This window comes from Podarcis liolepis (assembly GCF_965112155.1).
Source record: "Podarcis liolepis genome assembly, chromosome: 10".
In the NCBI taxonomy this organism is placed as follows: domain Eukaryota; kingdom Metazoa; phylum Chordata; class Lepidosauria; order Squamata; family Lacertidae; genus Podarcis; species Podarcis liolepis.
In genome coordinates this window covers 58672119-58695568 of record NC_139562.1, presented here as the reverse complement: position 1 = coordinate 58695568, position 23450 = coordinate 58672119, and the positions used below count along the sequence as shown (strand labels likewise).

General features: G+C 42.3%; 1 protein-coding gene across 8 annotated transcripts in view; it reads right to left on the bottom strand.

The window, feature by feature from the left end:
• Positions 1-3619: 3619 nt before the first annotated feature.
• Positions 3620-23450, bottom strand: part of GRAMD4 (GRAM domain containing 4) — a 97504-nt gene continuing 77673 nt past the window's right edge. For 5 of the 8 annotated variants that reach the window (XM_083463538.1, XM_083463534.1, XM_083463539.1 and 2 more), the window contains 13 exons: positions 23303-23394; positions 21892-21983; positions 20628-20676; positions 19654-19725; positions 17947-17990; positions 17736-17845; positions 16186-16340; positions 13548-13565; positions 10617-10764; positions 10012-10105; positions 6816-6900; positions 5483-5551; positions 3620-3968 (listed from right to left, as the gene is read on the bottom strand). In XM_083463538.1, coding sequence (XP_083319664.1) covers positions 3867-3968; positions 5483-5551; positions 6816-6900; positions 10012-10105; positions 10617-10764; positions 13548-13565; positions 16186-16340; positions 17736-17845; positions 17947-17990; positions 19654-19725; positions 20628-20676; positions 21892-21983; positions 23303-23394 — 1130 coding nt within the window. In that variant the 3' untranslated portion in view covers positions 3620-3866. The remainder of the gene's footprint in view (positions 3969-5482; positions 5552-6815; positions 6901-10011; positions 10106-10616; positions 10765-13547; positions 13566-16185; positions 16341-17735; positions 17846-17946; positions 17991-19653; positions 19726-20627; positions 20677-21891; positions 21984-23302; positions 23395-23450) is intronic. The other 3 variants (XM_083463540.1, XM_083463535.1, XM_083463537.1) reach the window with 1 other exon arrangement.

The window sequence follows — 23450 nt, the reverse complement described above, 5'->3', positions numbered from 1 at the left end:
TTAAGTTCAATTTCTCATACAGTACAAGTCTCCTCTTGAACAAAAGTTACACTGCTAATGAAATATATACAACTTCAAAATATAGACTCAAACCTCAGACATAAAAATTATTTCACATCCATTCTATTTAATGATTAGTAGCAGAAATAAAAAAATATCTGCCAAAAATGTACATCGTTCATTATAAACTACCAAGTTTGTTTGATTTAAGGGTTTGTAAATGTTCCTATCTCTCCAGCGCTTCCTCACTCGGTCTGCAGAACTCATTGTGAATTGGTTTTTGCTGGATTTTTGTGCGACGTTGCTACATAATTCGTCCGAAGTCGAATCTTGCCTCGCAAAACTAACACATGTAATAAAACTTCCGTTTCTGGCAATTTTAGAAAGGGAAGATAAAATGTGATCAGCTTTCATCCGCCTTTATCTTGAGAAAGGTTCTCAAACTGGATCACTTCCAAAAAAAAAGAGAGAAGTAGTTACCTAATTAAATACAAATATTCACCAGTAAGCCACAGATAGAGTCAGAACAACACATATTGATACAGCAAATTTATGAAGAGTGGTTTTAAAAAAATGTTGCTGAAAAATAATACTTCACATTCAGTCGCCCTACTGAACCTAAATTCAGCTGGACTATACCGCAAATCCCATGGAAGGAGATGAATTCAGACCAAACCTATGAGTGGTTACATCAGTACAGAATAGCCTGGCAAATGCTCAACATTTCAGGGCACAGGGAATAAAAAGCAGTTAAGGTATTCAAGTCTGCCAAAGTTATTTTTAGGTTATTGTAACTAATGGCCTATCACACGACATAGCAGTTAAATTTGCAGTACTTCTGTGTAATGCCAAGTTGGATTTTGCAAAAGTATATGCATGCCTGCCCACCTTATCGCAGATTTGATCTGTAAATATCCAGTTCGTTTACTTGATAGTGGAATGAACCCCCTTTGCATTTCAGTTTGCAAAATACATTACTACCATAGCATTTTATTTTTTAAAAAAGTTTGCATTGTTAAAAGTGCAGACTGTTTCAAACAAACCTATATTAGTAGTACCACAGAAGAGAGGGGAAACTAAAATTTAAAAACTACGACATACCGGCATTTTATTTTCATTGTTCTATTCTGAAAACGTAAGGGACTGATTGTGGCATTATCAATACATCACAGCCGGACAGGACTTCAAGAAACCACATTCTAGAACAATACTTCAGTCGGCCACAAGTGGGAAGGGTTCACCAGAACCAGTACTTTCATGATCAGAGTGAAGGTAAAAATTACATTTGAAAATGATACAAAAATAAGAAAAACAGCTCACTCTGTATAAAATATAATCTGTTTTTCAAAAAACGAGAACTTCATGAACACCTAAGGGATCTGCTTTTGTTGAAAAGACAACTCAATATTCTACAATTCTGATTTAATGCTTATTTTACCCATCTTTTTATCAACTTCTTTATGCTTGACAAAACCCTCCCATAAAAGTCCAACTTGTGTTATGCCCATGTTCCTTCAACTGGTTTCAAAGGGTATACAACATACTTGCTAAAAAAAAAGTATACAAATTGCCAATTGCCTTTTTTAAAAAAATGAAGTCGCGTTGGGCCGAGAAACTTACAACATTGCTCTTGGTGAAACTGGAATACTGTGAATCTTGCACTGACATTTCGGATTCAGGACCGAACCAGACTTCCAAGTCTGCTTAAGTCCCTTTGAGAAGAGGTGTTTCGCAGTCGAAGAAAAGTGTGTTTTGCTAAATCCTGCCACTGCTATTTCCCTTGCAAATTTACTCCTTCTAAAACAATGTGGAGAAAGCAGTTTTCTACCCTAACAAAGCCTGAAGTCCACAGAAGCTCATTTTCCTGCGTCAAGTGTACTGTTTAACAACCAGTGCCCCTGTTGACTTTTTAAAAAGAAAAATGAATACAAGTTTTAGGATGGAGCAAGTGGAGGTATATGTGCTTAATCCTTTCCCCAACTGAACTGCTTCACCCTTTCCCTCCCACTGGGGTTCCAGTTGCGGTTTTGCCCTTTGCCGATGAAGGACTTGGGAGCTCACAGGGTAAGCAGCCAAGAAAATGATCATGAGATGGAAAATGAGGGTGCAGAAAGGGTTAAAGATCCCAAATTACTTCTCTGCTCACAATCTCCAATCCCTGAAGCTGCTCTTTAAAAGTAACAAAATTGGTCCATTATATATATGCATTTGCACATAACATGGAGTTAGTGCTTGACACTGACAAACTGGAACGTGTCCAGAGGAGGGCAACCAAAATGGTCAAAGGCCTGGAAACGATGCCTTATGAGGAACGGCTAAGGGAGCTGGGCATGTTTAGCCTGGAGAAGAGGAGGTTAAAGGGTGATATGATAGCCATGTTCAAATATATAAAAGGATGTCATATAGAGGAGGGAGAAAGGTTGTTTTCTGCTGCTCCAGAGAAGCGGACACAGAGCAATGGATCCAAACTACAAGAAAGAAGATTCCACCTAAACATTAGGAAGAACTTCCTGACAGTAAGAGCTGTTTGACAGTGGAATTTGCTGCCAAGGAGTGTGGTGGAGTCTCCTACTTTGGAGGTCTTTAAGCAGAGGCTTGACAACCATATGTCAGGAGTGCTCTGATGGTGTTTCCTGCTTGGCAGGGGGTTGGACTCGATGGCCCTTGTGGTCTCTTCCAACTCTATGATTCTATGATTCTAAGAGTCCATTCCTAGTTCTTCTCGATTAAAGCCTTCCGCGTACGAAGCGTTATTGAATTAAAAAGCAGAGAGGAAGCCTGCAAGAGGCAAGAACGATCAGCAACGGAAAATAAATTGGCATGTTTGTGCATAAGGGGAAAAAACACCACCCCCACACTCCCAAATATACTACTAAATTGAGGAGAGGGGAGACCAAACATTCTGCTGTGTGAATTTGATGAGCAAACCTGCACTCATAGAGTGAGCCTGTACTACAGGAAACTAATTTTCACAACTTAAAAAAGCCACCTCATTAGAACAAACGTTTTAAAAGAAGAAAGTAGAAAATCAGTGAAACTGTAAAGGCAGCACAATGCCAATTTATTCTTGGTGGGGCGAGGGAAATGAAGTTCCTAAAAATGGAGATTCGTCACAAAAATGACAAGTTTTACTAAAAGGTGCTTTCTGTTGAAATACAGTGGCTTCCTCTGGTTTATCTTATCAGGCCAACTTTCACTGTGAGAGATTATTATTATTTCTCAGCGCAAAGGACTCCAAAAGATGGGAATTCTTTGATAAGGTACAGTGGTCTTAGCAAGAAAGTTTGCTCAGACATATAACTACAGGTATTCCATATGCTCGAATAATATTATATATATTTATCAAAAGCTCTCCAGAATTCGTTTATCAGGGCTCCCAAAAACACGCAGTTAATACGTTTTGGAAAGTCAGGCTGTCATTCTGCAACCAGTTACGTGGCATTACTGAAATCGACAATAATTGGACTGTGCGCAGAACCCGTTGCAGAGATTGTACCATCACGCGCCCTGGGATTTCAGGGTAGCGCAAGCCAGCTTCTATGGCCTGCCCCTCGAGCTAGCTTTGCCAAGGATCTTCCTAAGCTTTTTTTAATGTCCGTAAAATAAACATTAAAAGTGCTTGATGTGCAAGGCTAATAGTGATGATAGCACTTTCGCCGTGTTTTTTATTTTTCTGTTTTTTACAAAAGCTTTTTTTTAAAAAACAAAGACATGGAAGGCGTATATAAAATACACTTGTGTGTAACATAAGACATGTGCATCAAAGAAAATTATTGCAGAACCGATGAAGGGTGTTCCACCTTTTTATTCACTACCGAGTGAGTAAAATTAATAGAAGTCTCCCCAGGAGAACCCACGGTGATCTACTAGCTTTCGCTGGTGGATGCTGCAGAAGTTATCTTGATATACTGGTTGAAAATTGTCTCGAAAGCTTCGTCTCTGTGTACCATGGCACCAAACACCAAAGGCTTGAAGGGGGGGAGGAAGAGAAAAGCAGAAGAGTCAGTAACACTAATGACTGAAATACAGAGATCCCTAGTGCATCGGTAAGAATTAACTGCGCAATCCTATACAGTGGTACCTCAGTTTTTGAACAGCTTAGTTCACGAACAACTTGGAACCCGAACGCTGCAAAACCGAAAATAGGTGTTCCGGTTTTCAAATGGTTTTGGGAAGGCGAACATGCTCCGTTTTGCATCCCCCAGTGTTTCCTGTTGCGCTGCTAATTTGCGCACCCCTGTGTTTCCTGTTGCACTGCTAATTTGTATCCCTCTCCCATTGTAATTCAAGCCTTCCGTTTCTGATTGCAGTGTTCTAAGGTGATATTTGGAGCTGATGTTTGCTGCTTTTGTTTTTGCTATTTATTTTGCATTTTTTGTTTTGAGGCTTTTTCAGTTAATTTGTTTTTGTGACTGTGAGGATCCCAGTTCAGCTACTGATTGATTGATTGATTGATTGCGTGATTTCGGAAATGGATAAAAAAACCAACCCCATCTAAACAATGTCTATCATCACTGCAGATAATAAAAAATAATAATTTTAATTTTTATCATCTGTCTTATTTATTTTATAGTACAGTACATTGATTATTGCTTACATTTTATGGATCAATGATCTCGTTAGATAGTAAAATTCATGTTAAATTGCTGTTTTAGTGGTGGTTTTTAAAAGTCTGGAACAGATTAATCCGATTGGCTCCTGCAGTCAATAGGAAGCCGTGGAAGCTCCGTCGGATGTTTGGCTTCCAAAAATAGTTTGCAAACCGGAACAGTCACTTCTGGGTTTGTGACGTTCAGGAGCCAAAACGTTTGGGAACTAAGCTTCCAAGGTACGACTTCCAAGGTACAACTGTATTGTTATTATGCTATAAGAGAGAAATAATAGGGTGCAGCAAGGGGGAGAAATTAAAAAAAAACTACCATGAAAATCAGGGTGGGAAGTCAACAAAATAAAAGAAAAAATAGTATGCATTGGAGTGTATTTGTGTATTGTTGTTTTTGAAAATTTAATAAAATATAATTGGGAAAAAGAAGTCTCATTGAATTCAATGGGACTTATTCTCAGGTTACGTTCAAGTCATTCTTACCAAACGCCTTCACTAAATAAGTTTCTCATCATTAACTTCCCCAAATCACCATACTCTTTCCATTACTACTGACAAAGAACGTGACTCACTATTCCCTTTCTGCTCTAAAACATTAGCTGTGGTGGATTTTTGTTAAGACGGGCCATGCATATGCAAGCTAAAAAAGGACCCGAAACGTTTTCGCTTTCCCTGAAGATAATGACTAAATTCCCTTTCATTGCAAATTGCAGCACAGATGCTTGCAACAACTTAAAAAAAAAAAAAGGTTTAGTAAAGGAATCCGCGTGGCTCAAGTTAAGTGCTCCAAAAACAGACAAGGTCATCAGAGCATTAATATTTCAGCCGGCAGAATTGATGGCGCAATACACGTTAAGATCCTTTTATTTGCTTGCTCACTTTTTGCGTAGACGGCGTTGATACCGCAATCCCCATTCCGGATCCGGGAAGGACGGAAAGCACTTTGTACTGAAAAGAACAAAGAAAAAGGCAATATTAAAATACTGAGCCGGTGGAGGCAACGTGGGAAAGGCTCTGATCTGGCCAGGGCTGGAGACCTCTCAGGTCCATAGCACAAGAGGGAGGGCATTAAAACAACAACATCATAATACTAGGAGAGGAGTGGACAACCCCTCTGCAGGCTTGAGACCCACTGTTACTCCTGGGCAGCCTCTCTATACCCTATACCTGGAGGTCTCAGGGAGGTTCACAGCAAGACCACAACATATAAAATCAAAGCAATAACCCACTAACACCACCCCAAAAAAGAGCCACATTTTAAAATGGTATAGGATGTCAATCAGGTCAACAAAAGGCCTGGTTAAAAAGGAAATTTTTGTCTGGCACCTAAAGGTGTATAATGAAGGTGCCAGCTGAGCATTCCACAGATGGGGAGCCACTGCAGAGAAGGCCCTGTTCTCATGTTGCCACCCTCCAAACCTCTCTAGGAGGGCCTCAGAAGATGATCTCAGGGTCCGGGTAGGTTTATATGGGAAGGGGCGATCCTTGAGGTATTGTGTTGCTGAGCCATTTAAGGCCTTATAGGTCAAAACCAGCACTTTGAATTGGGCCCAGAAGCTAATTGGTAGCTAACTGGAACACCGTCATGGAAACCAGAGCACACAGAAACGCCTTTCCACCGCAGCAGTACCTATTTATCTACTTGTACTGGCATGCTTTCGAACTGCAAGGTTGGCAGGAGCTGGGACAGAGCAACGGGAGCTCACCCCGTCGCAGCGATTCGAACCGCCAGCCTTCTGATTGGCAAGCCTGGGAGGCTCAGTGGTTTAGACCACAGCACCACCCACATACTTGGGTCCAGGGGTGCCAACTTGAATAATAGGTTGCATAATCAATCACAACTCATCATCTGAATGGCAATGCCCATCAACTTTGGGGGAGCTCAGCCGACTCAAATATTTTATGGGGGTCCCTAGAGGATGGCTTCTAGGGTAGGATCTGCAATGGCCCAGAAATATGCTGGGAAAGGTAGTTCCTGGGTTAGTTAGCTCAGACAAGTATTTCAGAGTTGTTGCGCTAAAGGAGCTCCACATGATCTGAAGGTTCCACAGATCATGACAAAGAAACACAACACAATGACCAGAAGTGGCTCCACATCTGTACAGAGAATGGATCTAGGTGCCAATGTGATGTTCAAATGTTTTGATTCAGAATACAATCTTCATCCGTATTATTTAAAAAACAGCATGTTAGACAGACACCATGGACCTACCTTTTGAATATCTGTAATATCTGTCAACTTTATAACTTTATTTCTTTTAGATGAACCAGATTTGGAACTTTCAAAGCACAAATAACTGGACAAAAGGAAAGGAAAACGTTATATATTATATTGATGTTTGAGGACCAAAATGATTCAAAGCCTTGCTAACTAACTTCAATTTTTAATTTAAATACAAACAGCTTTGCAAATCAACGAGGAATAATTAAATTGCCAGACAAATGGGGGGAAAAAGAAAGAGCAGTTACACCAAATCGAACAACTAAGCTCTATATAGTTTTAGAGACTGTCATACACTGATGTTACAACAAAAACATGTGCATACACAATGCACATATTAAATACCCTTTCATAAGGATTTCAACACAGATATATCGCTTCCATTCATCAGGAAAGATTCAAATCTCAGGAATAACTTCTTTCTCACCACTAGGTGCTTTTAGTCTATTTTTTTTTTAAAAAAAGGACTGACATACCCACAGAAATCAATCGGCCTGCCCTGAGTGTGACAATGTTTGGTATCACCCAAAGCTTGAAGCTCTGTCTGTTTTGTGGAATACTGAAGATTACAGATGAGGTAAAAGAACACCCCCTTTTGCAATAAGGGGATATTCCCACCACCATCAAGGAAAATAACTACCCAGCACAAATTAAGGCTCAACTGACTACAGTTTGGGTGCTGCTTTTTTGCTTTGAAATGCTCTTTTTCCTAGCAAGAGTCACACCGTCAATAAGTTCTGGCTAAGGGTTGACTCCACTGAGAGCAAAAATAAACCGTTTCCGTTCCAAATTAGAAGAAGCCCGGTTCAGGGTCAACGAGGCTCATGTGGTGGCCTTGTGAGGAGCCGGTGAGGGGGTTTCAATAAGTTTATGGGGTGAGAATACAGTGGTGCCTCGCAAGACGAAAAGAATCCGTTCTGTGATTCTCTTCGTCTAGCGGGTTTTTTCGTCTTGCGAGGCAAGCCCATTGAAGGATTAGCGGATTAGCGCTATTAGCGGCTTATCTGCTGATCGGATCAGCTGATAAGCGGCTTAGCGCTATTAGCGGCTTATCTGCTGATCGGATCAGCTGATAAGCGGCTTAGAAAAAGGGGGGAGGGGAAAAAACCAGCAGGAACTCGCAAGACATTGTCGTCTTGCGAAGCAAGCCCATAGGAGATTCGTTTTGCGAAGCACCTCCAAAACGGAAAACCCTTTCGCCTAGCGAGTTTTCCGTCTTGCAAGGCATTCGTCTTGCGGGCACCACTGTATTGGGGCTCTGTGGTGTGTACATTAATCTATCATATGCATGTCTCGAGAGGGGCAGCCAAGCAGCACAACTCGCTTGCCCTGGCATCAGCCAGCAGAGGAAAAAATCCCAGGGGAGGAAATAGGTTTAAGATTCCCAACTCTTCTATGGGTGCAATTTGCACAGAGCCCTTGGGATCGAGCCAGACATATAACATGTCACTTTAATAATACTTTAGAATGGCGGCAACACTTCCTGGAGAGCTTTGTCTGTCTTGAGTGACCTGGTCACGTAGCCTAACACCAGCGCACAGGTGTAACAAAGAAAGGCTTCTGGAACTTTTCTTAAAAGTTCATTTGGCTCAGCAATTTTGATTCTGAAGTATATGAATGTGTAGAACTCCGAGATCTGCCTGACATGTGCATGGAAAGGCGCCAAGAAAACGTATTCTAGAAACACATCAGGGTCACTGAGTTTGAAGTCTGAAACATTGCTCCTCAGACTGCAGAAATGCAGCCGCTACAGGTCATTTCACTTTGACCTGTCTACTTTTGGAAAAGGTAAGGAAAACCTAAAGGACCCCTGGATGGTTAAGACCAGTCAAAGGTGACTATGGGGTGTGGCGCTCATCTCCGCTTTCAAGCCATGGGAGCCGTGCGTTTGTCCACAGACAGCTTCTGGCTAAACTGCTTCTGGCGCACAGAGGACCGTGACAAAAGCCAGAGCACACAGAAACGCCGTTTACCTTCTCAGCAGAGCGGTACCTATTTATCTACTTGCACCGGCGTGCTTTCGAACTGCTAGGTTGACAGGAGATGGGACAGAGCAACGGGAGCTCACCTCGTTGCGGGGATTTGAACCGTCGACCTTCCGATCGACAAGCCCAAGAGGCTCAGTGGTTTAGACCACAGTGCCACCTGCACCCACCAAAAAGGTAAATTACCCTTGGACAGTGTAGTCCAGTCAAAGGTGACTATGGGGTTGCGGCGCTCATCTTGCCTTCAGGCCCAGGGAGCTGGCATTTGTCCACAGACAGCTTTCCAGGTCATGTGACCAGCAGGACTAAACCGCTTCTGGCGCGGTCGACCACGGCTGTGCGGATGTTACTGGCCCAGAGATGGAAAGAAGATAAAGTCCCGACCAGGGAAGAATGGCAGATTAAGTTGATGGATTATTCTCAAATGGCAAAAATGACCGGAAGAATCAGAAATCAGGAAGACCAAAATTTTAGTCAGGAATGGGGAAATTTTTAAATTTATCTTAAAGACCATTGTAAACAGTTAAAATCGTGAGTAGGATTGGAATAACACTTGCAGTTTAATGGTGAATTTTGGATATAATGGAGATGTAAAAGATTTGGATTATTATAAAAGATGCAGGAGGAAATGATTAACAATAGGACCCGCAAAGGGGAGGAGGGAAGTCCAAGAGATCCATTGGAATCTTGTTTTTATAATGTATGTTGGATATCTGAATGTAAAACTATAATTTGAAAAACAAAATAAATAATTTATTTTTTTTAAAACCCACTTCTGGCGCAACGGAACACCATGATGGAAGCTAGAGCGCACAGAAACGCTGTTTACCTTTTGAGAAAGACCATCACTACACTCAGGATATTACAGCTACACTTGGGTGGCTCTTTTCTGACCCATTCAATTCTCTTATTATTTCTCGAGGAGATGCCTACTTTTTCATGAGTTGGTTCTACCTCATGTGAACAGTGAATGAATCATGTTGCAACACGTTCTGGCATTCTCATGAGGGGGAACATCCACTGAGGGCTAGTTTGCACGCCCTGTATATTTTTCTTACATTTATTTACGGTGACACGTGTGAAATACCTTTAACCCTCTCCTTTGGTTTAATGGCACTTGCAAAAGGAGTTGCCTGGTGCTCCCAGGTAGTCAATTTTTTCCCAGGCTGAAAACTCCCGTTACAAATCGCGTAAAGACTTACTTTTCTGTGACGTAAAGCACTCCATTTCTAATGTAGTCTGTGGGCATCTTCCTGTCTCTGTTAATTAAGCAGCAGCGCCAGCCATTCTCACACACTGTCAAAAGAAAATAAACACATTATACTTCATGCAAGAAATCGAGGGGCCAAACCTTCACAGTGGCAGCCCAGGAAAAAGACATTTCCCCCCCAAAAAAGAAAACAGGACACAGACATGTTTTGTTCAGTTATGGTGACAAATCTTTCTTTAAAAGCAACAAAGCCACACACCAGAATTCCAGAATGCGTACCAAAACTTTTCCTAAACCCTGAAGTATTTGTTTCAAGCACTGGGTTAAGTTACTTCTCTCGCAGGATTATGAACCTTTCCTGCCCTCTCAAATTCGTGCTACCACAAAAGGCAAACCAGGCGGCAGGCATCGGGTTCGCTCAAAGAATCTTATGGATGTCAGATAAAAAATTAATTTGGCCTCTTGCTCACAGGACCTAACAGCAGATAACATTACAGGGCAGTTCATTTTCTCAGTACGCCGCACTGCGCGCAATTCCTTTTTAAAAATGCGCTTCTATTTACGGCCAACGCCCGTGTATTACGTATGCGCCGCTACCTGACAAAGGACGTTCGTTTTCCGACAGATTAAATACTTCATAGAAGTTGCCTCTCTTGGTGGTGTGAAATCGGCTGCTGTCTTCGTCTCTGCTTACTCCCGTCGGGGCGCTGGAGCCCACGCAACTTCGTGACGTTGCCGTTTGAAGCTGCAAGGAAATAAAATCGGATTACCGTTAATGCACCGCAAATGCATAAAGCACACAGGGGCGGCTTTGCGATTTTATGCAATCCTTAGAAAAACAACAACACCCTGCCTTTATTCTCCGGAACGTGCATTTATGGCGGGGGGACCAAGGCTTGATACCCAACACAACTGCGTGTCTTGCCCATGTAGACCAGTGCTGTAAAAGGTCGGGAGTGGAGTTTCCACGTGAGCCAGAATTAGATCCAATCTATCCATTCAGAATTATCAGGTGGTACAATAAAACTTTGGGACACGGGTGGTGCTGTGGGTTAAACCACAGAGCCTAAGAATTGCCGATCAGAAGGTCGGCGGTTCAAATCCTCGCGGCGGGATGAGCTCCCGTTGCTCGATCCCTGCTCCTGCCAACCTAGCAGTTCGAAAGCACGTCAAAGTGCAAGTAGATAAATAGGTACCACTCCGGCGGGAAGGTAAACAGCGTTTCTGTGTGCTACTCTGGTTCGCCAGTAGCGGCTTAATCATGCTGGCCACATGTCCCGGAAGCTGTACGCCAGCTCCCTCGGCCAATAAAGCGAGATGAACGCCACAACCCCAGAGTTGGTCACGACTGGACCCAATGGTCAGGAGTCCTTTTACCTTTTACAATAAAACTGGACTATACCACTTCTTACTGCAGACATGTGAACTGCGTACAGTGGTACCCCAATTTTCGAATGTAATCCATTCTGGATTTCCGAAACGTTTGAAAACTGAGGCGAAAAGGGCAGCCTGCAAATTCAATAGAGAAAACTGGAAAAAAACCCTCAGTGGGAGCTATTCTACTTCCGAGGCACGTTTGAAAGCGGAAGCATTGACTTCCGGGTTTTTGGCGATCGAAAACCAAATTCCACTGTATTAGAAAGCTCCTGCACTGTCTGTGTGGAGCATGCCCACGTGTCACAACTCTTGAGAAATCTAGTGCATCGGGAAAATAAGCTCCAGTACAGCCCTCTCTTGCAGAAACTTTTTTTCCCCTAAATGCAGAAAGGTCTTACAAAGAGAGAAGAGTGAGAACATGCAGCGCCGCACGTTCTGTCAGAAACGGTGCCATTTCAGGTGGGCTCTATTGTATTTTGTAAAGGCTGTCTGCGATCCTAAGCGGCACATGCAAGCAAGGGGATTTTCAGGCGTGCTTTTATTGTAAGCCACCCCGATAAAATGGGGCCGAACCGCAGGGTGTCATCGCAATAAATGATAAAAAGACGTTCCCATGTGGTCTGCCGTCCTGGCCCTGGCGAGGAAAGAGATCTGCTCAGCTTTTAATTTTAAAAATGTGTAATGGACCCTCAGGCCGCTATATCGATGTTCCCTCGCATATTATGCCCTCAAACTCTAAGGAATGTCAAAGTTTTGTTTAACCATTTGGCATCTTAAAAGCTGGCGCAATAATTCCTAATTAAGTAAATTCTGCTTGAATGTTTCAATTATGCACTTTAAACCCTGCTGATTTCTTTTGCTGCACAGGGCTCCTCTGAGAGAGAGAGGTGGGGGATAGACATTCAATTCATCAACATTATATGACCATCTCAACTTGTCTGGACTGCACTCTTTAACGCAAAGCTTTTTTTTAAAAAAAAGCTCCAGTAGAATTGCAACTGAGAAATGAAAATATGGCAAATGGTTCACTCCTCGCCAAATCAAAAACCACAAAAAACACCCTTTTTATTTTTAAAACATGGGAGCCCCTTTTTAAAATGCACCATTCTGGCGAGACAGTCCGTGAGGAACAGCTGAAGGGGCTAGGTATGTTTGGCCTGGAAAGGAAGAGTCTGAGAAGAGATATAAGAGCCATCTCATGAGGGCCGTCTCGAGCTTGTCTTCTCCTGCTCCAGAGGGTAGGACTCAAACCAATGGCTTCAAGTTGCTAGAAAGGAGTTTACGAGTAAACTCCAGGAAGAACTTTCTGACAATGAGAGCTGATAGTCAGTGAAACGGTCTCCCTCGGGAGGTTGTGGGCTCTCCTTCTTTGGAGGTTTCTAAGCAGAGGTTGGGTGGCCACCTGTCATGGATGCTTTAGCTGAGATTCCTGCACTGTAGGGGGTTGGACTAGATGATTCTTGAGGCCCCTTCCAACTCTACGATTCTATGTATTTTTGTGTTTCAATATTGTATGAAAGGTGGTATAGAAATTTATATAATAAATAATAATAATAATAATAATAATAATAATAATAATAATAATAATATAGAGAGCCTTCGGGTGTAGGACAGGCTCTGCACTGAAGAGTGTCACTCCCCATAGCTCAGTGGTGGCCAAACTTGTACTACAACTCCCATCATCCCTAGCTAACAGGACCAGTGGTCAGGGATGATGGGAGTTGTAGTCCCAAAACAGCTGGAGGGCCAAGTTTGGTCACCACTACCATAGCTGGAGATAGCGTATCTGTCCCCAGTCTCCCTCACATAATTCTAACTGTCTGACTCTGAACATCAGAACAGGGTCCTTTCGCTAGACGGAATTTAACAAGCACATCAAAATAACTCCTTTGACTAGATCTGGAAATATTATTGCACACAATTAATTCAAGATCATTCAGCTAGCAGGAGCCACACTTACTATGCATTTCCAAGAAACTACAAATTAAAACCAAGCCATTAAATATATGCAACACACACAAACATACAACGTAACTGTTAACTAAATACACAAGCTTACACACGCACACGCACACACAAAAGGCATCAGCTCATTATGAACACAAATGATCCAATTGAAAGAAAGAAAGTGTTGCACGCTGAGATCCGTACCTTTTCATGCCCTGACAGCTAGCAGGAAAGGAAAAAACAAACAAACACAAATGTGACAGTGACAAAAGAAAAAAGCGAAATCTATTTAACTGTATAATATACAGAATAAAAAACATGAACTGAGTGAAGTTGCAAGGTTGTACATTCCAAAAGACTACACACAATGATTGCAATATTAAAGGGAAAAGGAAAAAAAAAAACCACTCCAATGTATCAGTGGTTAGAGCATATATTTTCAATCCATTAAAATCAAATTAGCCCTTAACTAGATTTCCCATTTCTGGCTCTTAATCTGTTTAACAGTGGGTGTAACTTTTCACTTCATTTTGTTTATAATTTGGTATTAGCTGAGAAAGTATGGCAGAAGGTTAATTCGGTGTAATGTAGATAATGAGTTCTCCATAGATTCCTTTGATAGACCAAACAAAAGAATATGGGCAAGGCAGCTCAACTGAAGAAAAGCTGAATGTTCAGAAAAAGAGTACAATACGGCCCCCTCGTGACTGGACCACGTAAAATTATGGGTGGGAAAAAGCAGTTCAAGGCTCTGTCAGATCAAAAGTGTCACTGGAATGTAGAACGTTTGCACCTTTGAGAAATTCAGGAAGTCTCTGAATGAAGTACTGGGCACTCCAGATGCAAGAAAATGCTGAATTCTTTAGGGTAGGGATGGAGAACTGGATCCAGCCAGATTCCATGGGCCATTTTTACATGTGACGTCAGGTGATTCCAAGACAGGGCAGCTGTCTACCTGCTCCATCTGGTACTCAGGCTGAGACCCTACCTGCCCGCAGACTGTCTTGCCAGAGTGGTGCATGGTCTAGTTCTCTCCCGCTCGGACTACTGCAATGCGCTCCACGTGGGGCTACCTTTGAAGGTGACCCGGAAACTGCAACAAATCCGGAATGCAGCAGATAGACTGGTGACTGGGAGCGGCTGCTGAGACCATATAACACCGGTCTTGAAAGACCTACATTGGCTCCCAGGATGTTTCCGAGCACAATTCAAAGTGTTGGTGCTGACCTTTAAAGCCCTAAATGGCCTCAGCTTAGTATACCTGAAGGTATACTATCCCCATTGTTCTGCCCGGACACTGAGGTCCAGCTTCGAGGGCCTTCTGGAGGTTTCCTAACTGAGAGAAGCGAAGTTACAGGGATCCAAGCAGAGGGCCTTCTCGGTGGTGGCACCCACCCTGTGAAACGCCCTCCCATCAGATGTCAAGGAAATAAACAACTATCTGACTTTTAGAAGACATCTGAAGGCAGCCCTGTTTAGGGAAGTTTTTAATGTTTGATGTTTTATTGTGCTTTTAATTTTGTGGGGAGCCGCCCAGACTGGCTGGGGAAACCCAGCCAGATGTTGTTGTTGTTGTTGTCACAGCTACAAGGGAATATTCTTTTTTGAATTCAAATTGAGATGCAAAGGAAGAACCTTATTGCCTTTAACTGCAAAAGAGCAGGCAGTGTTTTTCTCTTCTGCAATCTTAGCGCTGTGGTGCTTTTCACACTAAGATTGGAGAGCCTGCCTGCTCTTAGACCACAAGTGGCAGCAGGCAGAGGTTTATCTCAAATCTCAGTGCTAAGCACCACAGCACTAAGATCAGGGACAAGAGAGCCTTTATCTCAGATCTTAGCACTTAGATGGGACATGACCGCTCTCTGAGGTTCCTCACAGCTGGTATGTTTTCAAAACAAGAAAACCTGTAATCTGATGGGTAAAATTCTGACAAGGCTGCTGCTGCATCTCTTATTTTTTATCCAAATGTTTTGAATCGGCCCTTGATTCAACTGAGTCTCATAAGAGGAGACTTCAAAGTTCAGACAGTCAATGCATAATACTTTTAACTGGGGTCAGGCGACGTTTTAAATCATGTAATTGCCTTAATCTGGGTTTCGAAATTGTACTTAACCCTCCCTGGCATCTTTGAAAGAAGGGCAAGCTGTAAATCTCAATAAAGGAATACACACGGCTAGAAACTGGGCTATGGCCTTAGGGTGGAAGTCAAAAACAGTTGACCTGCCCCTGTTCCTTTACCATGGTCATAGTATAATAATAATAATAATAATAATAATAATAATAATAATAATAATAATAATAATAATATATTAATTATACCCCGCCCATCTGGCTGGGTTTCCCATTGGAGTTCTGACATGGCTACCTGTATAATAATAATAATAATAATAATAATAATAATAATAATAATAGTCTGCCGTTAACTGTTAGTATGGCAATGGCTGTGGGCAAGATCAGAATTACTGAGGATGTGTACAATCACTAAGGACTTGATGGGGATTATATTTGCTGTGTTATATTGTCATGACTGAGTGAGACTGGGATCGCGACTACTATCCTATGCTGTGACTGAATTGAAGGGGGTTGGTAGATGATCCTTGGAGTTTAGAACATCACCCATTAGTTTTAGAGCACCCGATATCTACATTCACGGGGCCTTCTGCTTTTTAAGTGGGAGAGTTGTCAACTATCAAATCCAACCGGTATTTGCATATTGGGTCCACAGTCTTAAAAGCCAGCCAGCCAGCCCCTCTATGTGCTCTAGTCACTGAAGTCAAATGGATATCGTTCGGTTACGTGAAAACAAAAAACAAAACAAAACAAAACATCAAGCTCTATTTACCCGTCTTGATACTGTAGCATTAGCTCTCTCTTTGAGCTGGGGATCTGTAGGCAAGTTTAACCATATGATATAAGGGGTATCGTACTTTGCTCGTAGCCTCGGGCACCGCTTGAAGACAAAGTCGATAAGGAAAAATTTGATTCCTGCATAAAGTCCTATGTAATTGGAAAGACCAAGAAAGAAAGAAAGAAAGAAAGAAAGAAAGAAAGAAAGAAAGAAAGAAAGAAAGAAAGAAAGGTTATCAGTGAAATATCAGCTTAACCGGAATTTTGCTACTGATATAGTCACCGTACAACCAAAACAAAGATACAGTCATGCCTCATGTTATGTTTGCTTCATGTTACGTTTTTTCAGGTTGCGGCGACCCGCGGCGATCCAGAAGTACTGGAAAGGGTTACTTCTGGGTTTCGCCACTCGCGCTTCGTTCATGCGCACAAGCACCAAATTGCACCACGCACCTGCAGAGTTGCAGGCTTTTCACGTTGCAAATGGGCCACTGGAACGGATCCCATTCGCAACCAGAGGTACCACTGTACTTCAACCCTTGAACAAAAGGCCAGAAACTATAGGGTCTGCAAGAGATGTGAGCCTTAGAAATTCAAGTGGCCACACAACTGCAAAAGCAGAAGTTAAGGTTGATTTACAGCAAAGCAGCAGCAGAGGTGCAGCTATGGACATCTTTATCTCGGCCTCTGACAGCTGAAAAATAAGGTTTCCATGACCTATCTGGAAAGAGTTAATTAATGCAGGCCTGTTTGGGGTAGGTGGTTTTAAATTGTATTACTTACAATGCTATAACCCACCTTTGGTAGGCAAAAAACCCAAAACATAAAAGGAAATTACCAGCTGCCCTCTAACACTTCAGGTTGGGACATTGCTGTGTACTGTATGCTAGCATTTTCTGTCCTGTATGGTTGTTTATATGGCCAGCTTAATGATTTTATGCTTTAATTTTATTTGTAAGCCATATTGAGAGGATGGTTCTAGAAGCATTTAAAAGAAAATATTTTCATAAGGGGTTATATCCATCTATGGGATGTGGGTTGTGCTGTGGTCTAAACCACTGAGCCTCTTGGGCTTGCCGATCGGAAGGTCGGCAGTACAAATCCCCACGACGGGGTGAGCTCCCATTGCTCTGCCCTAGCTCCTGCCAACCTAGCAGTTCGAAAGCACACCAGTGCAAGTAGATAAATAGGTACTGTTGCAGCGGGAAAGTAAACGGTGTTTCCGTGCGCTCTGGTTTCCATCAAGTTGCGCCAGAAGTGGTTTAGTCATGCTGGCCACATGAACCGGAAAGCTCTCTATGGACAAACGCAGGCTCCCTCAGCCTGAAAACGAGACAAGCTCTGCAACCCCATAGTCACCTTTGATTGGACGTAACCGTCCAGGGATCCTTTACCTAACATCCATCTCCAAGCAAGTCTGGCACCATGCAAGTATTTTTTGAAGCATGCCCAATTAATGGCTCATAATGGAAACTTGGTTCCTGGTCAAGATAGATGTGAGCTTCTAGGACCACAGAAAGCGGCAAGAAATCTGAAAAGTGTTACCCATTGAAAGGCCGATGATCCTGTACGGAATACAGCAGGATGCTATAAACGCCGCCCACAGAGCAATGTACAGCTTTTGCGTAACTTCAGGCTGCACCCACATAAACAAGCTGTGAAAGGGAAAAGGAACAGAGAAATAAGTGAGACATTGCGGCACTTTGTTCTCTCCCCCCGTTCAAATATGCTGAAAATAAATACATTTAAAACTCACTTTTTGATTTTTTCCAGTATGTCTGACATTTTGCCAAACAAATTCTGCAATTGAAAGAGGAAGGGAATGTCAGCTCAGAATATACTGCAGTGCAACTTAAGCCAAAGTTCTATTCTGGGTAGAAAGCCACCGTTTTAAATTTAAAAAAAAAATCAGTTCCATCTCATTGCAAAGGTGGAAGAAAATCTTTATTCCAGTCACAGTACGACACTCATAAAATCTTCACATGCCAGAAATTGCTGCTGGTCCCCCCCCCCCCGTGCCTTGTATTTTAGGAACCATAAACTAGAGAATGCCCAATGGGCAGAATTGCGAATCCTGTGTAAAAAGATTGCTGTTTTGAGAACGTAGAAAACATCCCTTAACACTGGAAATGACTGCAGGGAAAATGACTGCATTTACACTAATGTTGAACTCCCCCCCCCCCTTTTTATTTAGTGGTTGTTGGTTTTTGTGTCTGTTTTTTTTTTTTTTTACAAAGTTTGCACATTTATCAAAATATCAATCATACATTTGGCATCAACTTCCTCCCCACCCCCACCTTCCATGGTTCATTTTAGTTACCCATTTCTGCTGCATATTCCAATTAGGCGGTATTATTTCCATTTTATATCAGTTTTCTTTCTGCTGCTGAATTTACTCTAACCCTGCTAACGTCTTTAATTTGTTTGCAATAATTGTTCAAGTATCCTACAAACCTTTGCCAATCTTCCTTTTAAAAAAAAACTTTCTTCCTGGCCTCTTATTCTACGAGTTAAGTTTAGCCACTTCTGCATATTCCATCAATTTCATCTGCCATTAACATTTCAAACGCTGTACGGTCTACGCATTGCAAGAGGCAATATTGCGGCATGAAGTCAAGAAGAAAAGAGTCTTCTGAAACTGATTTTTCACGTGGGCCAAGCTAACTCTCTTCAATGAGGGTGCACAGGTCAGAGTCACCAAAAGATTTGGGTTTAATTCTCAGTTCAAAAATGAATTTACTGGGCGGCAGCCCTCAGTAGCTAAGAAATACATATACCGTACTTTTCCGTGTATAAGACAAGGGTTTTTTTTAACTCTAAAATCATGTTCAAAACTGTGCCTCGTCTTATATATGGATAGTGAATGGGGTGGACGGGTGATTGGCTGCAGCTGCGAGTAGGAGCTTGTCTGCGATGATTGTTGGCTGCTAGAAGAGCTGCTTTGGATTGGCTGTTGCTTCTCTAATTGGGTTGGTGATTGGCTTCTGCAACAAACACTGCTGTGGATTGGCTGTCGCTGCTGCCATTGGCGGCTGCTGTTCTGGGAAGCGCGCGATTGCCAGTGGACAGCTTTTCTCAGTCGGGTAAGAGATTTTTTTGCTGGGGAAGGGTCTGTTTGCGATTGGCTGTTCCTGTGGCTAGTGGGCAATTTTTGGCAACCCCCCCCAAAAGCCTGAGCCATCTCCCCCTCATATTTTCTAAAATTTGAGTCCCCCAAAATAGGGGGCATCTTATACATGGGGGCACCTTATAGACGGAAAAGTACAGCAGATAGCAAAAGCCAGGCGTCTGACTAAGAAGCCTGCTGAGAAAGATGTTCCTCAGAGGTGTTTTGTGGGTTGGCACAGGCAAATATGGACCACAAAGAACAGATCTGGGAGCTGACAAGAAAACTTGTGTTATGAACCGCCCTGAGATCTTACCCACAAATCCTTTCAATGGGAGGCGCCAGGGATTATATTACCTGTGCTTTTTGTGCCACGTCCAGAACAAGCTGGAATTTTTCTGACACTGTTAGATCTTCCTTTGGAGGTTCCTGAAAGAAGACCAGAAACGAGGCAACAAGATTTTTTTACATGCCCTTCACCTTTTAAGCAAAAATCACCTTAGGGAGGCAGATTCGTGGCAACACAATGACTATGATATGCCTGTACTTGGGGCTCGCGTGACTGAATTTTCCACCATGCAAGCATTCTCTCCCCATAAAGAACCAGATGTCCAGTTTTCTACGGAAATATATCTATTTTTTTAATGGAAGTGAATTCCATTACATGGACCACAAGCCTATAGTCTATACTCGGGACTGGGAAGCTGTGGCCCTTCAAATGTGATTGGACTACAACTTTCATGAACCCCAGTTGGCATGGCCAATGACCAGGGATGATGAGAGCAGCACGGGCTCTTGGCTGAGGGCAGCAAAGTTTGCTTGGAGAACTGCCTCAGGGGAATTAACCTCCCCAGTTATAGACTTTCAGAATAAAGCAGCTCTGGAAAACTATTTACAGTCATACCTCAGGTTACAGACACTTCAGGTTGCGTTTTTCTGGGTTGCGGACCGCCGAAACCCAGAAGTACCGGAGCGGGTTACTTCCGGGTTACGGCGGTCACGCATGAGCAGAAGCGCTAAATCGTGCTTTGCACATGCACAGAAGCGCCGAATCGCAACTCGCATGTGCGCAGATGCGCCGCTGAAGGTTGCGAATGTGCATTCCACACGGATCATGTTCACACCCCGAGCGTCTACTGTAAAAGCCATTTTCTCATGACTCGATGGCTTCAATGGTGTGTTGCTAAGTGCAATATTTGAGTTTTCAATGAAAAGCATAAAAGGAAGTTTGTGGCGCAACATCCCTGAATACTAATCATAAAAAGCTGGTAGAGTCAATTATTACAATGAGCAAAATAGATGAAACGTATCTCAGAATTATTTGGACTTACAATGGGCTCAGAAACTTCAGGCACAATACTCCACTGTATTCTCCACCCTCTAAAAATAAAAAAAAAATACTTTAATTAAACAGACTAGCTTTTCCATAAGGCTCAGTTAACAGAGTAAAAGTAATGCTTAAAAAAAGCAACTCGTGTGGGTAGCAGACAACATCTTTTCAGATCTATTTTAATTATTTCCCCCAAATGCAACCACCCAGTTTGTGTCATGCAGCCTCACAGAATCATATCGTCTTGAATATTCAAAAGACTGCCATAGATTACAAGTATGTAAATAATGCTTATGTTTGTTCTTAACCAACCAAACACCCTATCAACTACACAAAGCCATAATTAACATTAAAAAAACAACAACCCACACTCATCAATCCTTTGACAATCGGCAGTAATTATGGCATTGCAAGAACGTTCCTACACAAATAATATCCATTCTGTGTAGATTACTGCATTTGGCTTTTTAATTAGGGATTAGCATTCTGCTGGTTGTTAACAAAAAAATATGATACTTGGCATTTTAGCCTTCCTGCATGCAAATAAAACTAGCCCACTTCATAGGAGGGGGGTTTCATCGGTCCAAAGTTCATTAGGAGCACAATGCTGGGTCCTGAACGTCCACATGGAACTGGAAACCCTGGAAGAGGTTCCTTTCTGCAGACATCCACCTTCTCCAGAAGTGGAGAAGACATGCAAAAATGGAGGTTCCCTAAGCACAACAAACATGTGAAGAGGGCTTCAGGGACTCAGTGAACAGGATGAAATGCGCTTGCTGGAGCTGAAGCAATTTCAGTTCCAGCACAAGTTTTTTATACCTGCGTTGATGTAAGAATCTGATGGCACATAGGCAGAAACTGTCATGTTCAGTTACCATGGGTAACAGAACTTTGAAATGAGTAGATTTGCATCATCACTTTTCCTGCTTTAAGAATAATGTTCTGGGTGGGGTTATTGACTTGTCTCCAAAATCAACGTTCGGTAGAGTTCCCTTCCCTCTGCTACAACCTGTAGAGGAGCTGCAGTTGTGGCAAATCGCTTCTCCCTAGGAAGTCTGGCAGATGATATAGAACCACAGAATCATACGAGTTGGAAGGGACCACAAGGAGCATCTAATCCAGCGTTTCCCAAACTTGGGTCTCCAGCTGTTTTTGGACTACAACTCCCATCATCAGAAGGACCAGTGGTCAGGGATGATGGGAATCGTAGTCCCAAAACAAGTGACAAACTGAAACCTCAATACAGAAGAAAGATGAGCGATTACCTGGCTATGAGGTAATTTAGGGATAACCTCAAAATTGCTAAAAATAAGAACATAGGAATGGCCCAGCCATGCCACACAGCATTCATGTAGATCTAGAGTCAGAAGAAGAAATAAAGAATTACAAAGGAAATAATAAGGATGCTTTCATGCAATACCCATGCTGAAAACAATCTCCCAGGACATCTGTATTGATTTGAGATGAATCAATCTTACATTGCAATTCTATGCATATTTACCTGGAAATGAGTCCAGCTATGTTCAATGGGGTTTACTCCCAGGTAAACATGTATAGGAGAGATGGGGAACTTCAGCTGGAGTCTGAAAGGCTACAGGTTTCCATCAAATCCATTTATACTTTTGAACTGGCATCAATGCTCTGAAATCATGCAGACGGCCAAACATTTTAACTTGGAAGCCTCCCCCTCACCATGGGTATTATACTGACCCTACAAAGTGACATTCCTGCTTTTTCCCATTTTGTAATTAATTCCCCTTGAAGAAAATGCAGGTTTCTGACATTCTTTCAACTCCCACGGCAACAAGCTCTCCTCACAAGCGGGCCCAGAACGGCTGCTCATTATCATGAAACGCCATTCCCTATGCAACAATTTATCATCTCAAAATCTCTATTGCTTCATTGAATTAATATTCTCAGTGTATTCTGCAGTCTGTGGTTACTTAAGGATTCTGCACAAAAATCATGCAATTCGGCTTTGCTTGAACAATGGAGTACAGCTGAGAATTGCAGATTTAAACCCTTGAAATACTCTCCCAGATATGTTAGGTTTCTAGAAGCAGGATAGTATTTCTGTTTTGTTTTGAGGGGAGAGACACATTATTCTATCAAGAGGCACAACCTGGCAGGAGACCCAATAAGACCCTGCAAACTCTTAAAAACCATGCCAAACCATATTCTTAAACCCACATTTAAAGTATATTTGAAACAGGGTAAACCAGCCCAGCTGATATTCTCCATAAAAGCTCTTTGTTAAAGTGGAAGACAATCTGCTCTCTCTATATTATCAGCCCCATCGTGTTCCTTTAATGGATGTTAAGAGATGTTGTTACAGTAATCTGGAAAACTAGACACTATGAATGAACCAGAACAGCAAACAGGTAAAATCAGTGTATCTTTTAAAAATGGGCAAGCACTGACAAACAGAGAAACTTTTGCAACTCTACACAACCGACACTCCAAGAGGCATGCTTGGTGTCACAACACACGACACTGTAATGCTGATTTGTGTATCTCATTCTTCCCAGCCCTGCGAGTGTTGTTGACTTCTAGGATTCATATTTATCAAGCCAGCTTTAACATTTAGAATTGAGTAGAGTTGCTTCCCCGCCTCCCCCAATAAACTGAGCGAAGTTCATGTCTGTAAGTTCACCTGAACGAGAAAGGATAACTTACAATAAAGGCAATAGCAGAAGTATAGATAGAATACCAGTCTGATAAGGCAGAAAGATTCTTCACAAAATTTGTGACGGGTTTGGCACCTCTCTCTAGGCAGAAGAGAAAATAAACATACTCTAAGCAGACAGCAATGCTCCTAAAGACA